The sequence below is a fragment of the Juglans microcarpa x Juglans regia genome, chromosome 6D (genome assembly GCF_004785595.1).
Source record: "Juglans microcarpa x Juglans regia isolate MS1-56 chromosome 6D, Jm3101_v1.0, whole genome shotgun sequence".
NCBI classification, from domain to species: Eukaryota; Viridiplantae; Streptophyta; class Magnoliopsida; order Fagales; family Juglandaceae; genus Juglans; species Juglans microcarpa x Juglans regia.
In genome coordinates, this window is record NC_054604.1 from 33826436 (window position 1) to 33843017 (window position 16582).

At 34.8% G+C, this 16582-nt stretch overlaps 1 protein-coding gene across 1 annotated transcript; it reads right to left on the reverse strand.

Moving 5' to 3' along the window:
- Window positions 1-1118: 1118 nt before the first annotated feature.
- LOC121234904 (probable LRR receptor-like serine/threonine-protein kinase At1g53430) lies at window positions 1119-12997 on the reverse strand. Its single transcript, XM_041131047.1, is given in 25 exon segments — window positions 1119-1816; window positions 2374-2524; window positions 2766-3003; window positions 3086-3296; window positions 3386-3504; window positions 4120-4254; window positions 4335-4530; window positions 4670-4989; window positions 4992-5036; window positions 5148-5197; window positions 5292-5330; window positions 5462-5524; window positions 6728-6793; window positions 6934-7002; window positions 7596-7667; window positions 7793-7864; window positions 7961-8032; window positions 8134-8205; window positions 8292-8363; window positions 8954-9025; window positions 9161-9229; window positions 9339-9407; window positions 10092-10163; window positions 10532-10706; window positions 12653-12997. Coding segments are annotated over 25 exon segments (3081 nt in total). The 5' UTR covers window positions 12771-12997; the 3' UTR covers window positions 1119-1372.
- Between the last annotated feature and the right edge of the window lie 3585 nt (window positions 12998-16582).

Here is a 16582-nt window from a genome sequence, read left to right on the forward strand (position 1 = left end):
CTCTCTCCCCGTTTCTCTCTCTCCCCTTGTCGAGAAGGTAAGCTGCAACTCGTCCCCAAAACACATCCAGTTTCAATTTGCACAAATACCCGTCTCCTCCCTGCAGGCTGGTTCCCTTCCATTCTCCGGCTGCCATGGTATTCTCCGCTAAGTGGGCTCTTAAAGATTGCCACTGCCATTTGAGTCTGAATAGAGCTGTCCAATTCAAGAGACATTAAATAGATAGAACATCTGATTATTTTTGCAGCCGGCAACAGATGCGGTGGTGGAAGAGAGTTTATTCCCTCCCAAGGAAACACCAAATTCCAAAGCCGACAAAAATTGTTTGAGATCAAAGTATGTTCCCCCAAAAATCATCAATCAATAAAAAACAAATTCAAATCCCACAAAAGATTCACAAAGAAACTAGCAACATATAACAGCAACAAGACGGAAGAAAGAGATGCAGCCCAATGCTACAATGAGTGAGCCATCATGCCCAGATGATGAGAGATTCTGCACAAGGGACCATAACTGAATTAAAAATATATACAAACTGCATCAAATATTACATAAATGACCACCAAAATGCAGGCCGTTTTTTGCACACAGAGTGAGAGAGAGAGACGGGGGAGGTTTCGAAGGGACGGTGGAAGGGGTGGGCGCACACTGTTTCAACAGGCAAGTTTTTTTTCAGAATGAGCGAGAGAGAGAGACGGGAGGAGGCTGACGGGGGTGGGGGCACATGAGAGATCTTGAGCACCTGAAGAGAATACGAAATTGTGATTTGCTACATTCGGGTGTTTTCTCAATATTACTGAAACTCATGCGTGGCAGTTGTTTATTTGCGGGTGTAAAATAACATTTGACACCCGACCGACCCAAAGCGTCTCTCATACTCTTATTATACTATTGTATGCCATGTCAATTAAAATAGGTGCTAACATAAACTATTTTAATTATATGACATTGTAATATGATCGAAGTATCTCGTCATCTATATTTCTAGAGTACCTAATTGTTTTGCTGCAAAGTAAATGTATATTGAGATTGCAATACCCATTCATATTGATTGGAAAAGGGAGTAGGATGCGATATAAAACTACACCCTATAATAAAAGGCTGGTGCAAGAATTTTATGGTGTTTTAAAAATCTCAACTACACGATTTTTTCAATAAAATCTTCAAAATTAAAAATAAAAAACTATAACCACCACAAGGGGTGGCCGGAAATCCATACCGGCGTAGTGTCGGCCACGGAGTAAAATAATCTAACAACAGTATTCTTTCAACTGTTGTCCTGCCATGATCATAAGTATATGTTATACACCTACAATAGAATCTAAAGAAAGACCAAGAAAGAATGTGATAATCTTTGTTATTTTCATCAATATTAATCACTCAAATTAACATCGTATAGATCCTTGAGAAGCTTGCTCGATGAAGAACGGTCTCGGGTCTCGTCCTTACTGGGGAGAGAGATGGAGGAATCAATCCAAGGTCCATCCTCCATTGATATGCCACTCCGCATGTGACTGCGACTGTCTTGAGACGATGACGAGATATGAGTTTGGCTGTTGTCTTGGGATCGCTTCTCAAAGGCTCTGAACCTTGCATCGGGGTTTGTTTCACTGCGCTTGATTATTGGTGCCTGAACTGCAATTTTTCCGTCAAGCATACTTATTACGGAAGACATTGATGGTCTGAGAGTTGGAGAGGAATTGGTGCATAAGAGAGCCAAGTTGAGCATTCTCATTGCCTCTTCAGAGGAGTAGCTTGACCCAAGACTTGGATCCACTAGGTCTAGAAGGTTTCCTTGCTCTTGTAGGACATAGGCCTTCAGTTCAGTTACATGTAAAAGACAAAACAGACAGAATTATTCATGATTTCATGCATACTTGCCAACAAAAACAAGATGGCATGAATGAAGGAGGAACATGTGGACACCAAGAAATAATATAAATCATGATAATTACTTTAGCTTTTCCAGAAATAATATACATAAGAACCCTTTTTTCATTGTTTAAAAAGTTTAAAAAAAAAAATCAAATTTCTGTCATGAGTTATACACGATTACAATATAAACATGCTACCACAGTAAGTTGAGATATTTTTATTTGTGTCCAAAGCAACCAAAATCATGGTAAACTAAATATATCAGTAAGAAGTAAGAAGTATATACTAAGGTGTTGTTTGGATTGTGAGTTGAGATGAGAGTTGAAAGTTGAATAAAATATTGTTAAAATATTATTTTTTAATATTATTGTTGTTTTGAGATTTGAAAAAATTGAATTGTTTATTATATTTTGTGTAGGAATTTTGGAAAGTTGTAATGATGAGATGAGATGAGATGAAACACTTTTTGTATCCAAACCGGGCTAAAAGATAGATTACCCAGTCCAGAAGGAAAACGAACTCGTCCTTTGGCCTGTAACTTGTGTTGCTCTTCCCACTAACAATCTCCAAGGCAACTACTCCAAAGCTGTAAACATCTGCTTTGTCAGTCAAGTAACCCCTCATTGCGTATTCTGGAGCCATATAACCTCTGAAGAAAAGCATAAAGCAATAGGACAGTGAGAAATTATGCCATTAGGTAAAATGAAATCCAGCCAAGAGAGGCTTCTAATATCCATTACAATGGCGTCTAACATATTTTCTAATTGATGTGTAAAATCATTACTCCTATTTCTTTTCAGTTCCCTAGCAATAATATCTTTTATACAAGAAACAAGTCATGTTTAGAGAAGCTAAATGAAGAGGAAGATGTAGAGAGAGATGGAACTCACATTGTTCCAGCAATTCTTGTGCTGATATGTGTGTTCTCTTCTTCATCAAGCTTAGCTAAACCAAAGTCAGATATCTTGGCATTTAGATCCTTATCAAGGAGAACATTTGTTGCCTTTATGTCTCTGTGAACTATTTTCAATCTTGATTCCTCATGAAGATAAGCTAAGCCCCTGGCGATTCCCAAGCATATCTTCTTCCTTGTAGGCCAATCCAATTGTAGCTTATGCTCCTCGCGCCCTAAATTGAACACCAAGAGAGTTTTCAGTTATAAGTCAAACTAGTGAAATACGTAAAAATTGGTTGTCACTGAAGGATTTACCAAAAAGTGCACGGGCAAGACTATTGTTTTCCATGTATTCATATATTAGTAACAACTGGTTTCCTTCGATACAGCATCCATAGAGCCTCACAAGATTTGGGTGCAGCAGTGCAGATATCATGCCTATCTCAGTGACAAATTCACGGCTCCCTTGCTTTGATTTGGAGGATAGCTGCTTAACAGCGATTAGAGCACCATCTGATAGTTCACCCTAAGACCAAACAAAGCAATTTCAGAAAAGTATTTTCAGATATGTTTTTTCCACGGCTAAAATTGTTGCTGGTGGTCATTCATAATTACCTTATAAACTGGCCCAAAACCTCCTTCACCTATCTTATTTGCAGGGTCAAAGTTACTGGTGGCAGCTTTAATTTGTCTCAAGGTAAAATGACCTGTTTGTAGATCTAGTCCACGTAGTTCTGTAAGAAGAAAAGAATTCAGAGAAGTTCCACAAAAGAGATGGAAGGAAACAGAAAAAAAAAATAAATAAATAAAGAATGTGATTGAATGTGTCTCTGCCTGTATACACAATGAAACACAGACATAAACACATCCATAAAAAATGAGGATCACTTTGTCCTCCAGTTGGGATGTTAAAGGCTGATTAAACCAAAATGCAGTCCATTCTACATTTTGGTCTTGCACTTCAGTATCTTCTCCAGGTATCACATCAACAAACACGTAAAACAGCCAATAAATACATATAAGTTCAAATGAGAATTAGAAATCCCAGCATTTATTAACAGTGACAATGCCAGCCATTACGAATTTCTGAAGGGTATGGACCTTTTACTAGCCAATAATGGCATAAAAATGCCGAAGCTAGAGAAAGAGAGGATCACCATCTTAAATCCGCCTTCTCTCCCTTTGTGTTTATGCATAGTTGTGCATGTGCAGGTGTGTGTATCAGAGAGAGAGAGAGAGAGAGAGAGAGAGGGGGGGGGGGAATAGTTCAGGTTCAAGCTAAAATTATCCATCAGTGGGTGGCTAGACAATAATTTTTATGCGTGCTTGTATTGGTGTGATTAGCTCACCATTATCTTCAAGGTCTTTCCCCCCCAGATAGCCCTTCATTCGGAGAGCTGCCAAAGCCAGTACAAGGAGCACACATGACGCAAGTACAATGCCAGCAATAGCTCCGGCAGATAGACCGTGTGAAACATCAAAGTCTACGAGAAGAGAGGGATGTTTATGTGAGAAGTTCCTCGTAAAAATGATAGAGATCCTAAGTCATGGCAAAAAAACTTACTTGCTTTCACTGAAATGGCAGAAATAAGAGGACCATAGACAGCTCTCTCAGGAATGGCAGTAGTTCCTTTCCCTGCCCAGTACAAATGAATCTCCAGAGTGCTACCTTCAACAGAAACATCAAATTCCCTGCTGATGCCTTTACCAGCACCTTTAGCTTCATCCATAATATTAAAATCCTTCAAAACTAAATTCCCCTGATAAAAAAAATTCAAATTCAAACCTCATAAAAATCAACAAAAAATTACATCCATTCTCTTTTAAACCCAAACAAAACATTGACAGTTATCACATAACATACTGTCTCCTGATCTTAAGAAACTTTTATCAACTTACTTGAATTGAGACATTAAATATGCGCCTCCCCAGGCTGCTAAATGTCTGATCATCAGAAAACATTATCTCAGCAAAGTAGAGCTTTACTTTGTAGCTTCCCTTTCGCAAACAAAGACCGTAGTACTTAAGTGATAGTGGGGAAAGTCGGGCTGTTCGGTAGAAGTCTGGGCCAGCCACGTTCAAAGAACCTGTACTCTTCACGAGGTAGCTAGCATTTTGTTCACCCGTGAAAACCCCTGTACTACTGTAAGCCCATTTTTCAGAACGAGAACTAAATTGCGATAAGCCACCCCTATTCAAATCCTCTTCATACTCCCTCCCTCGAATGTGATCCTCTCCCCTCCACAATTAATAAACAATTCATAATCTGCAGATATCATAATAACCATTTCATATAATACTTCCATAGGTGCCTCCAATAAATTGACTTCTAAGTGCAGTTTTTAAAATGAACAATCTTATATGTATCTATGCGTACTTTGTGCTTTTCTTGGACAGGGGAGGCCTTTCTTCAAACACCAACTGCCTCTAGAAGTTGAAACTTTAGGTTCAGTCAAATAAATTTGTTTTGAATGCAATTGAGAAAACAAAATAAATGTGTCTTGAAAAGCAAAGAACTTACGAGTTGGCCCCAAGAGATGAATAACTGGAAACCATATTCCTGTATGATGATATGGATAATTTAGAACAATACAAGAGGGATGAATATATCTGTCATGTGAATTCATTTTCTTATCTCTTCGATGGGAATATCTTTGCATTCAGAAGTCATTAACACTAAAAAAAACTTACACAAGTGACTGGTCTCCACAATTAGTGATTGTTGACCCTGAAAAATTGTTGTAAGATATATCCCTGTTGAAAAATCAGGCGTATTGGAAATTTAATCGACAAATCAGACCAATGTTCAATAACTACAGATCTAAATATCTAAGTAAAATCTAAAACAAAACCCCTAGATATCAAAACCAAAATATAAGAAAGCAGCAAAACAATCAACATTGAGATGTCGGTAACGAAGTGGAGACTCATTTGAAAAACCTCTTCAAAATCTAAAACCAAACCCAAAGGCATCCACTATAGAAAACTTTTGTTACAAACTGGTCCTACGTACAAACCCCTGTAGCTCCAAAAGACCCAACTTGCAACCCCGCCAAACTTTGTGGCTCTAGAACCTCAAACCTTTTTCTATATGAATAACCTTGACGGAAGAACCTCTTCTGCTTCCAACTGGAACTCCAGTGGCTGTAGGCTTTACTGTAGTTTGGTATGAAAATAATAATCAATGAGTATCTTGAGGATTCGATATGTTTCTTGGAGTTTTCTCTCGAGGAAGACAATATGGGAACTGTTGTGGCCTCTCTCTGCCCTAGAAGTCATGCATAATGATCAATATATAGTTGGGGTTCTTTAGGTCATTTGCAGACTCCAAAGCTAAGTGAAATGCTGTTTCCCACAACGTTCTCTGAAGAAAAGGTCGAGCAACTGCCAAGCGAACTCTCTGTCTAGTTTTTCATTTGGCTCAATGTCAAGCCATTTTGACCTAGTAAACATTGGAATTTGAAGATCCTTGTAAACTATGTATTAGTAGAGAATTGAGTTAGCTTTCCAACGCCACCAAGATCAACTCAATAATATGCATGGATCAAAAGTTATGGCTGATTTAATCTGACTAGGTTGATCTCATCAGATCTCGCAAATTTGCAATCTTTACACTTTTTGTTCCAATTGCAACCTAGACTCTACCCAACATATTTAGGAGTCAATTTGACTAAGTTTTGTCATAAAAATATGCCAACGTATTATTTTTACATCAACACCTACAATATCATCATAGCATTGTTACACTTCTTAACTAAGAAAGAATGAAAATCGAATAAAATGTCACAATTTATCAAATGAGTCTCACCATCTCACAACCCAGAAAACAAAAATTTTTTAAAAAAAAAAAAAAGAAAAGAAAAGAAAAAGTAACGGCAGCAAGAAATCACCAGTGTATTGAAAATTTCACAGCCAAATGAAATGAAGATACTCAGCTTAAAGTAGACTTAGACTTACAAGTTATTTTTGCTGTCCAATACCCACTGAGGTATTTCCCCACTTAATGAGTTGTTGGTTAAGAACCTACATCCATAAAATACATGTCATCTCATTTCTTGCCAAGTGAATAGTCATTGTTGCAGAGGAGACAATTTGAGAACCAAATTAAACATGAAATATTTGCATAATAAACTAATATTTAGTTCCTGTGATTATCAGCTTACATAAAATCTAGATCCACTCCTCCAATTTCATCTGGAATTCGGCCACTGATATTATTGAAGCTCAAGTCTCTACAAGGGGAAAAAAACTCTTATGAACATATATATAATTATTTGTTTCAATGATTTACATATTAATAGTGGAATCCAATTTGTTTAACATAATTTATTTTCCAGATTTTTGTTATAACGGATCAAGCAAAATTCTATCCTCCATAATGCAGTTTCTAAGTTTCTTACATGAATAAAGCCATCACCACAAGTTAATAGGTGATATTGCATAATCCTCCCCAAACCTTCAGAGAAGAAAACGCCGTACACCATGTGACTTATATCTTATAGGCTGATATTGCAAGCAAGGGCATAAGCAGTGGGCTTTATCGAATTGAAATGATTCAGTTGCCTTAGCATGTTCTATCTATGGAGAACATAATAAAGAACAATAAATAATAAAAATTGTTTCCATTGAATGATTCAAACCTTTGACTTGGGGAGGATAATTTCCAAGGCCAAGACCTTACCACTTGGGCCAACCCCTAAGAGTTTACAGTATTAGATGCATTATATTCACAGAAGTCCAAAAGAAAAATCTATTCGCCCAGGACAAAGAAAAATAACTTCAAAATCCAAACATCTTTATAATTAGTCCATTTTAAGCAACTTACAATAGCTTCAATTTTGTCAACTCTCCAATATAAACTGGGATTGAAGAAGTGATTAAGCAATTCCTAAGCACCCTGAGAGCACAGAAATAAGAGAAACAGCTCAATAAATTTAGGAAACAAAACAAAAACAAAAGGCATAGCTTATTATGATACGATTAATGTTTGCTTAAAAGATTGAGCATTTATATATAACTCACAAATATTTTAACTTTTTCAAATCCTGCAAATGAGGGAATCCAATACTTGATCCTTTCAAATCAGATATCCTCCTGACAAACATGACAGATCAGTACAAATCAAATGTACCATCCTTCAGATTTCACATTTCTACTCAATTAATGTCCAGGAAAGGAACATGTACTCACAATTCTTCTAAGTTTGTCAACCTGGATATGTTGGAAGGAATGGGGCCTTCCATGTCCGTGCCTTGCATATCACTGCCAAAAAAACCCTCAGATAGGACAGAAAAAAACTGAACTTTTATGACTCCAAGAAGGGAAAGATGGCAGATAAAAAGGAGTGGAAGTACAAGACTCACAGTCTTGTAAGATTGATCCAATTCCCAACAAAATCGGGTATTTTCCCTGATATTCTGCTCCCATCTATCCTACTGCAGGCAGTAGCTCAAGTTTTAAGAATTTCTGAATTCTAAAAGCTGCATCTCCAAATAAAGTTTTATAGAATGACACAACTTACAACTCTTCTAAATTATTTAAATTGCCAAATGTTTTCGGTATTGCATCTGTAAAATTGTTTCCAGAAAGAAGGCTGCAAGATAAAGAAACATTAGGTCATACTTTTCCTCAAAGCAATACGGCAACAAGAAGTGGTGCAATACAAGTGAGGTGCTGATTTAACATGAATATGACATGTTAGTCATGGATGTGCATGCCCCAAAAGAATGACAATAGAAACTCCCTTTATTTATTTATGAAGTCTAATTCCAGCCAACACACAATTAATATGGGACCCAGTACCATACAACCCCTTTACCATCCATCAGGCCAACAAGTTCATAATCCGGAGATCAAATCCCTGTCAAGGACATTGGAGTACATGCTGGGGTGCTAGGACGAATCGCAAGCTTAATTCCATCTATTACACAACCATATGGCACTTAGTACCAATGCAAGATTGTCATAATCCACTTCTCAAGCATACTACTTGAATCACTGCTTTCACAGTCCAGATTATCCAAGAAGCATGATTATAAAAGTAGATGGACCATAACTACGCAGACAGAAACAATTCGAGCTTGACATATGAAAATGGCAACTATGGGCTTTTATTTCAGTCAACACAGAAAATAAGGAGCAAGTACTTTTGAATTAACAAAAACAAAGTGTTCTAAGTCTTACAGTTTTCTCAAGTGGCTCAAATTTCCGAGGCTTTCAGGAAGTGGTCCTTCAAGCAGATTATCTTCCAAGACCCTGTAAAATGCCACTTTAACTGTAATCCAGGCAGTATATCATCCTTCTTTCACTAAGGAATAAGATTCTAATTCATGACTTTTTTTTAAAACTTCTTTTTAATTAACAAACAAACAACTCTAATTAATGACTTACAGCTCCTCGAGTGAACTAATGTCACCAATTTTCAGAGGAACTTCTCTTATCCGGTTTCCCAAAAGGGACCTGCAGATCACCAACCGTTACAGATTAACCAACCTGCTGACCCTTTGGCCAATACCATCATGGAAAATAATGAAGGCCATCATAGAAACAAATGCAAAATAGTACTTACAATTTGACAAGAGGGAGCTGAGCAAAACTTGTGGGAATTGATCCATTGATATAATTGCGAGCGAGATCGCTGTTTAACAAAGGAAACTTCACTTAGTCTTTCAATGTCATTATACAAATGGGTGCCAATCTTCCATCCAAATCGGTTAAAAAAGGGGGGACAGGTTCCTTTGATGATTGTATTAATGAGTGAATTTTTATGCCAAAAAAGAAAGTACTCTTTGTTGTTAACGTGGCATGGCTTGCATGGTACATGCTTGGCAACCAAACTCGGAAAAATATTATGATCTTTCTACTAACCTAGTTTTGGTCTTATCCTATACTACAAGTCTACACGCCTATCACGTTGTGTTGATGCGGCATTGTTGATCCACCATCAAATTAGTTCTTATTTTTAATTTTTTTTTTATCAAAAAAAAAAAATAATAGATTCAAAAATTGATGGGCAATGCCAAGTCAACACAGTGAGATAAAATGTGAGATGAGGACATAATATATAGTATTTTCCTTACCGTATTGGTTGTTTCTTTTACAATAAATGATGCTAGTGGTCTTTACAAGTTCTAAGAAAACCAATTCAAATCCTATGTGAAATATTATAATCTCTAGAACAGAAAGGTCTATCAAGGAATGCATGGGAAACCCATTACAAGTATTCCATAACCAAGAATCTGAGTGGCAAATTGAGCAAACTGATGATGTAATGAGGTGAGTTGACTTCTTTAATCCAGAAAAGCAGGTATGTTCCTCTTACAGTATTCGCAGATTAGTAAAATCTCCAAATTCAGCCGGTAGAACTCCAATTAAATTGAGACTCTTCAGTTCACTGTTACACGAACAAAAGATGAATGAAAGCATAGAAAGAACTGAGATATATATAGTAATCTTATACCAGTTCCAAGAATTAGTACACTCAGAGAATACGTTAACCAGCCTTTCAAATTTTGATTAAAGGACTTCTAGTGTTTGTCAGAAAACAAAAAGTATCATGAGGTCATCCATGTTTTTGAACATTTATATATATTGTTGCTGCATATGTATACTGCAACTACTAGTTTTCAATACTAAAGATAAATATTTTCTTGCTGCCCATTAAAAAAAAAAAAAAAAGTCCATGATATATCTGATGTTGGCATACATGCAGCTGCATGTTTATCAAAGAAAATGCGGGAAAAAGAAATAGCAAGGTCATACATTCCTGTGATGCTGCAAACAGTGTCATTTTTTAGAGTACAGTCGCATGTGACATTACGAGTTCCACCGTCGGTTGTTGTTGTGTTGACATTCCTATCCTGGCAAAAATTCTCGTTGATACTACTACTCCAATTTAAGTTCTTTAATTTTCTGGATATTGCTTGCAGAGCTTTCACTGTTAGATAAACCCAATTGGTTATCCAAATACATGTACGTTAGATAAAAATTAGGAACCATGCAAGCAAAAACTAAAAAGGATATGAAAAGCAACCATTAAGAGAAGAGAGATTGGCCGTGAATTTATCAATAACAACACCTAAATATAAGCTAATTTTTGTACATATTGAATTTATCACATATTTCTTTGCTATATAAAATACAAATCACATTTATTTTATGATATCTCATTTTATCTCTCTAACTCTTCGTAATAAGTTATCTTTTGTGATTAAAGCATTTCTCATTTATCAAACCGCATGAAACACCAAACAAATAACAAGAAAGAAGATTGGCGGTGGATATTCAATACAGTTGAAAACAAAATTCAGATATAATGAAACCAGCAGCAGCAGTTTACATTGCAATAGGAAATAGAAAATAATGAATATATAATTAATACCAAGTCAAACCAAACTTATTCAATCCCAACCAAGTTCAAAACCACAACCTAGCTCTATGCTTTTTAATGATGTCGGTCCACCAACCTACCCCCCTTCTTAATTTTCTGCTACATATTTTCTTTTTCAGAAGAACTTTTCACTTTCCGTTCTGATATGTTTTAATAATAAATTATTTTATTTTATTTTTTTAATTAAAATATTCAACACATTCTCTGTAGAAGAGAGTATTAAGATATATTAAATAATAAAATAGCGACTTGACAAGAAATGCTGTTTTCATAGCAAAACAAAACTTTCACGTCCAAAGAAACAGATCGCACCCATTAAAAGCAAAATAAATTCTCATAAATAGCATTGAATGAAATTAGTTGCAGGGAAAATGACAACAACCCACAGAAAATGAACCATAAAACCAAAAAAAATAAAAAAGTGAAACCAATTCAACCTTCCGTGAAACTTTGACAAAATCAAAGTCAAAATTAGAAGCTACAAGTTCCCTTTTTTTTCCACTTATATAATTTATTTATTTACGTGGTCAAATATGTTAAAAATGTTTTTATGCGGATATGATTCAACTCATCTTATTTAATTATTATAAATTTTTTAAATTTTTATATAAAATATAATAAATAATTTAATTTTTTTTAATTTTTAAATAATAATAATATTAAAAATTAATATTTTAATAAAATTTATTACTTTTTAGCCTTTCTGCAAACTCATTTTATATTGCTGTCGAAACCTCACCTAAAAAGTCGACGAGAGGAAGGGGACAGAAAGAAAGAAAGAAAGAAAGAGGCGGTGGGCCGTCCTCGTCAACATTTCATGCACGTAGTTCCGAAATTTTTTTTATTTAATTATTAAAAACATATTTTAATAATATTATAAATATTTTAATTTTTTAAAAAATGTTTATAGTGATTAAAAAAAATACATAAAAAAAAGAAATAAAAAACTTCGCAGTAGGTGTAATGTTCCTCTAATAATTAAGTAAAAAGCTGATATCTCAAATCTCATCAAGTACAGACTACCCAAGTGGGCCCTCCGCCATCCCCTACGGTAGCTCCAACATCTTTCATGGACAGGGAAAGAAGATGACACTTCCGATAAAAGCATCTCTCTCTCTCTCTCGTCTTCATTTTACGTCAAAATCAATTGTTTATAATGTTTATCCCAATATTGTTCTTTGCATTGTTTTCTATCCTCGGGATGGGGATGGGGATGGGGATGGCACTACAATTGAATCACAAACCCATAGTTTCCTTTGAAGATTGAATAAAAAAAAAAACACGACAATATTCACGGAACAAATCGAACACAAACACCGTATAGAACCGGCTTCACAAAACATTGAAATTAAAGTTGCCTTGAAAGTTGGAAATGATGAAGAAATTAAAAACCAACTAATCGGCAGTTCTGGAAACAAAATTGTCGTACAAATAAAGCGTATAAAGGGATGTTGTCTAAATTTCGAAAAAAAAAAAAGAAAAAAAAAAAGTACCTTCGTTTTGTGCCAAGGGTTGAGCGTTCGTTCCAAACTCAGTAGTAGTGAAGGAATTCAAGACCACGATGCCAAGAACAAGAACATAGACAAACTTAGTTGAGATCAAGAACCCCATTTTCGTCTTCCAATAAACTCAAAGTACTGCTACTGCTAAGGTCCAATACATAACAGACAACACGTACGACAAGAATAGCAAGCACAATAAGTTAATAACAAAGGCCAGAGAGAGAGAGAGCGAGAGAGAGAGGAGTCGACGAGGGGCTTGAAGATAAGTGGAACCAGAGACCGTTCAACGAGGACGGAAGGAGAGAAAACTTAAAACAACACACGAAAAGTCATAGGTGCTGTACGGACAAAAAAATGATTTTATTGACTGCCGAGAACGTCGAGAAGCGCCCGCCACTCTCTCTTCTTTCTTCTCTGCGATTTTTTTTTTTTTTTTTTTTTGTTACGTTCGAGTTTTATGCTTCTTAAATTGCACAAAAAAATGTAAAAATTCAAAAAGAGTAATATGAATAGATTTTTTTAAAAGGAAAATATTAAAATGTACCCTAAGTTTATTTTCTGTTTATGTATTTAATTTTTTATTTAATAATTAAAGAAGTGATTTTAATATTAACTTATTTTTTATTTTTTAAAATATTAAAAAATATATAAATAAATAAAATGTGAAATTTGTACGGGACGGCGATCCGCGGCACAGCATCACTCTTTTCAAAAAGAGAGTACGAGTCTTTATCCGCAGCAAGCGACGCCCGCCGTTCGGCCCATGATCGTACCTACCATGCAGATTACGCCTACTTAGGACTATGGGCCTTATGCCGTTGGGCCCACATGAACATCTTTATGCTCCCTAATCGAAACTACTACCCCTTTAATATGCAATATGATCTCCAAAGTATCGGTGTCACCTAGCCCTCAATTTGAAACACAAGCTGTGATTTTCCTCATCCATGGGGATTCTTCGGCCATTAAGATCATGTTGCATAATTCTTATTTTTTTTCTCAATTAAATGGTCAGATCTTAAAGGGTGCGTATTAAAACTTCTTCTTCAAATTGGGGGGCTAAGATTGTGTTTAAATAGAGAAGTGATCTGATATTACTCCATTACTATTCAATATTTTATCATTATTTTTCATACAGTTATCACTACTTTTTATTATTATTTATTACTATTTAATATTCTATCATTAATTTTTTATTATTTTTTTATTATTATTCACAGATTATCTGAGATCACCTCCTACCTTAACTTAGCCGTAAACTTAGAGATAACTCTAATTATCGTAAATATATATAATATAAGGAATGGTAATTTGTGGGGAAAGTGTAAGCTTTGCATTTATTTATTTCTTCTTTGGAGCCTTTTTATTGGATTCTACAAATTCCTGGCCAGCAGCTGCATGTTGTTGACTTGTTTAGGAAAACTTATCCATGTGTTAATTGATTTCTCAAGTTGAAAAAACTACATGTGATGGAGTTGGGGTATAGAATTCTATAACCTGCTCCTAGCTAGCTTAATTCCTGTAATCTGGTTGCATCCAAGGTTAGGCTCAAACTGCAAGAAGAAAGATGTTGGTTATGATCATCATGATCAATGTACGTACATACGTGGCTAGATCTCCTATGCATCATTCAGTAATGTTTCTCCAGCAGTTAGGGCTTGCATCATCATGTCTTCGGTGGCAAACATGCATGCTTGAGGGAAGCGCTATTATTGTTCCAGATCGATCGTTTGGTTCCGGAAGCTCACGGTTTCACAGATCATGACGATGATTCAGAGATAAATTAGGACTCGTTTGATTCTGCATTTTAGATGGGATGAGATCGGATGTTTTGTTAAAAATAAAATAAAATATTATTTTTATTTTAAAATTTAAAAAAATTAAATTATTTATTATATTTTAGATAAGAGTTTGAAAATATTATAATAATTATATAAGATAAAATGAGATGAAATAATTTAATTTTGTATAATCAGCTATTAAGCCCATGATCAAAGTAATACTCGACAAAGGGAACACCTAATACTTCAAATATCTCTGAGCTCAGTAGATTTTTAGATGAGTAATGATATACATACAACACATTATATAATATATTATACAATAATATTATTAAATGATGATATTTTTGTAAAATTATATTATTTTTATAAGATATTTTATAAAAATATTTTTTATTTAAAATATGATTATATAAAATATTATAAAAAAATATTGTGCATAAATTACTTTCTTTTTCTGAACAGGGAAACTCCTTCTCCTGCAGCTGGCCGGGTGACACTTTCGACTCTTCACTCACCTCTACATCTCTAATCAATTCCAGTTGACTCGCTTAATCCGTACCTAATCTAATCTTTGCATCATTCGCATGGATTACTGGTTCCTTCAAACCTTATTATATCCCTACCTAATCCCGATCGTTGCATGTTGATTGCTAGGATGAAACAAAAAGATTAAAAAAAAAAAAAGAGCTAACCTGATTTAAAAAAAACTATGTGCGTAGGAAAACAAAGTAGAGCTGTCGCCAGCAAGGTGTGGCGTGTGGGAACAGATGACTGTTGACATTCCGCGCTACTTGACTTTATTGTAGCTGACAGTTTAGGATTAATTCATCAACCATGACTTAATTGCTGCCTAAGTGAGATATTAAATTATGGAGAAAGGAATCGAGATGTGTATCGAATAGTATTTTATATTTTTTTAAATATTAGAAAAGTACAGAAAAAAAAAAAATATATATATATATATATAATATTATTCAGTACACATTATCTCTATACCCTTTCCGATCAGTGGGAGTAGCAGACTGCAGGCCGACCCTTAAATTTTTCTATTTTCTAAAAAACAAAATGATAAATACATGTCACTTTTCATAACATATTATATAACTATACTTTAAAATGAATAATAGTTTAGTAAAATATTTTATAAAAATAAAATATATTTTCACAACATATTACATAACTATATTTTAAAATGAATGATAGTTTAATAAATTTTTTTTATAAAAGTAAAATTTAAAAAAGAGTTTTGCTACTCATCATCCTCACACACTTATATACACCACATTTATTTTTATTTTTTTATTTTATTCTTCTTAAATTTATTGAATTTTTCTACTCATTATTTATATACCATATATTTAATAAGAGAAAAAATATATGGCGTATAGTATATAAAAATGATGAATAAAATTTATTTAAAAAATCATACTCAGACGTTTACTGCTCTTTTTGAAGAAATCCCGTAATCCATATGCATAGGAATGATTAAATCGAGTGAAATCATGCACAGGAATTAGTCAGTCATGCATAAACCCCGATTACTACAATATGTAGTAATACTGATACATATGTTGTTAATGTTGTATTTCACACGTTTTTTGTCAGGCTCTAATAATTCAGGTATTGTCAAATAGGCATACAAAAGATACGAGAGAAAACAATTAAGAGAGGGTGGCCTTGAGGCCGAGGAGTCTCCAATATCAAAATTAGTAAAATCTCTTAAAAGTTTGTAAATAAGTGAAAGAGTATAGAGATCAGAGAGACTTTCTTGTACCTGAAACTTGCTATTTATACCATGAGTTGGGAGAGGTGCCGATCGTGTTTATCTCCATGAAGTTCGTGCCCCTTCTACTATTTCTGTTGTCAAAATCTTATGCGACATGATTCTATGACAACACTATATATGTGGCATGTAATTCGGTAGTGGCGCCATTAATGCGGCGTAGTTTCCAGGCCTGACTTTCATCCCTTGTGAACCATATATGTTATGATATCAATGGATCAAGGGCCTTCTGTATTTTTCGTTGTATCTTGTGTAAGTTCCCAAGTTCAGAACGCGGTCGTGCAATGTTAGACTGACTTATCCTATCAGTTACTTGACTCATTTCCCTAGTAGACACCTTGCTCTCATTATGGT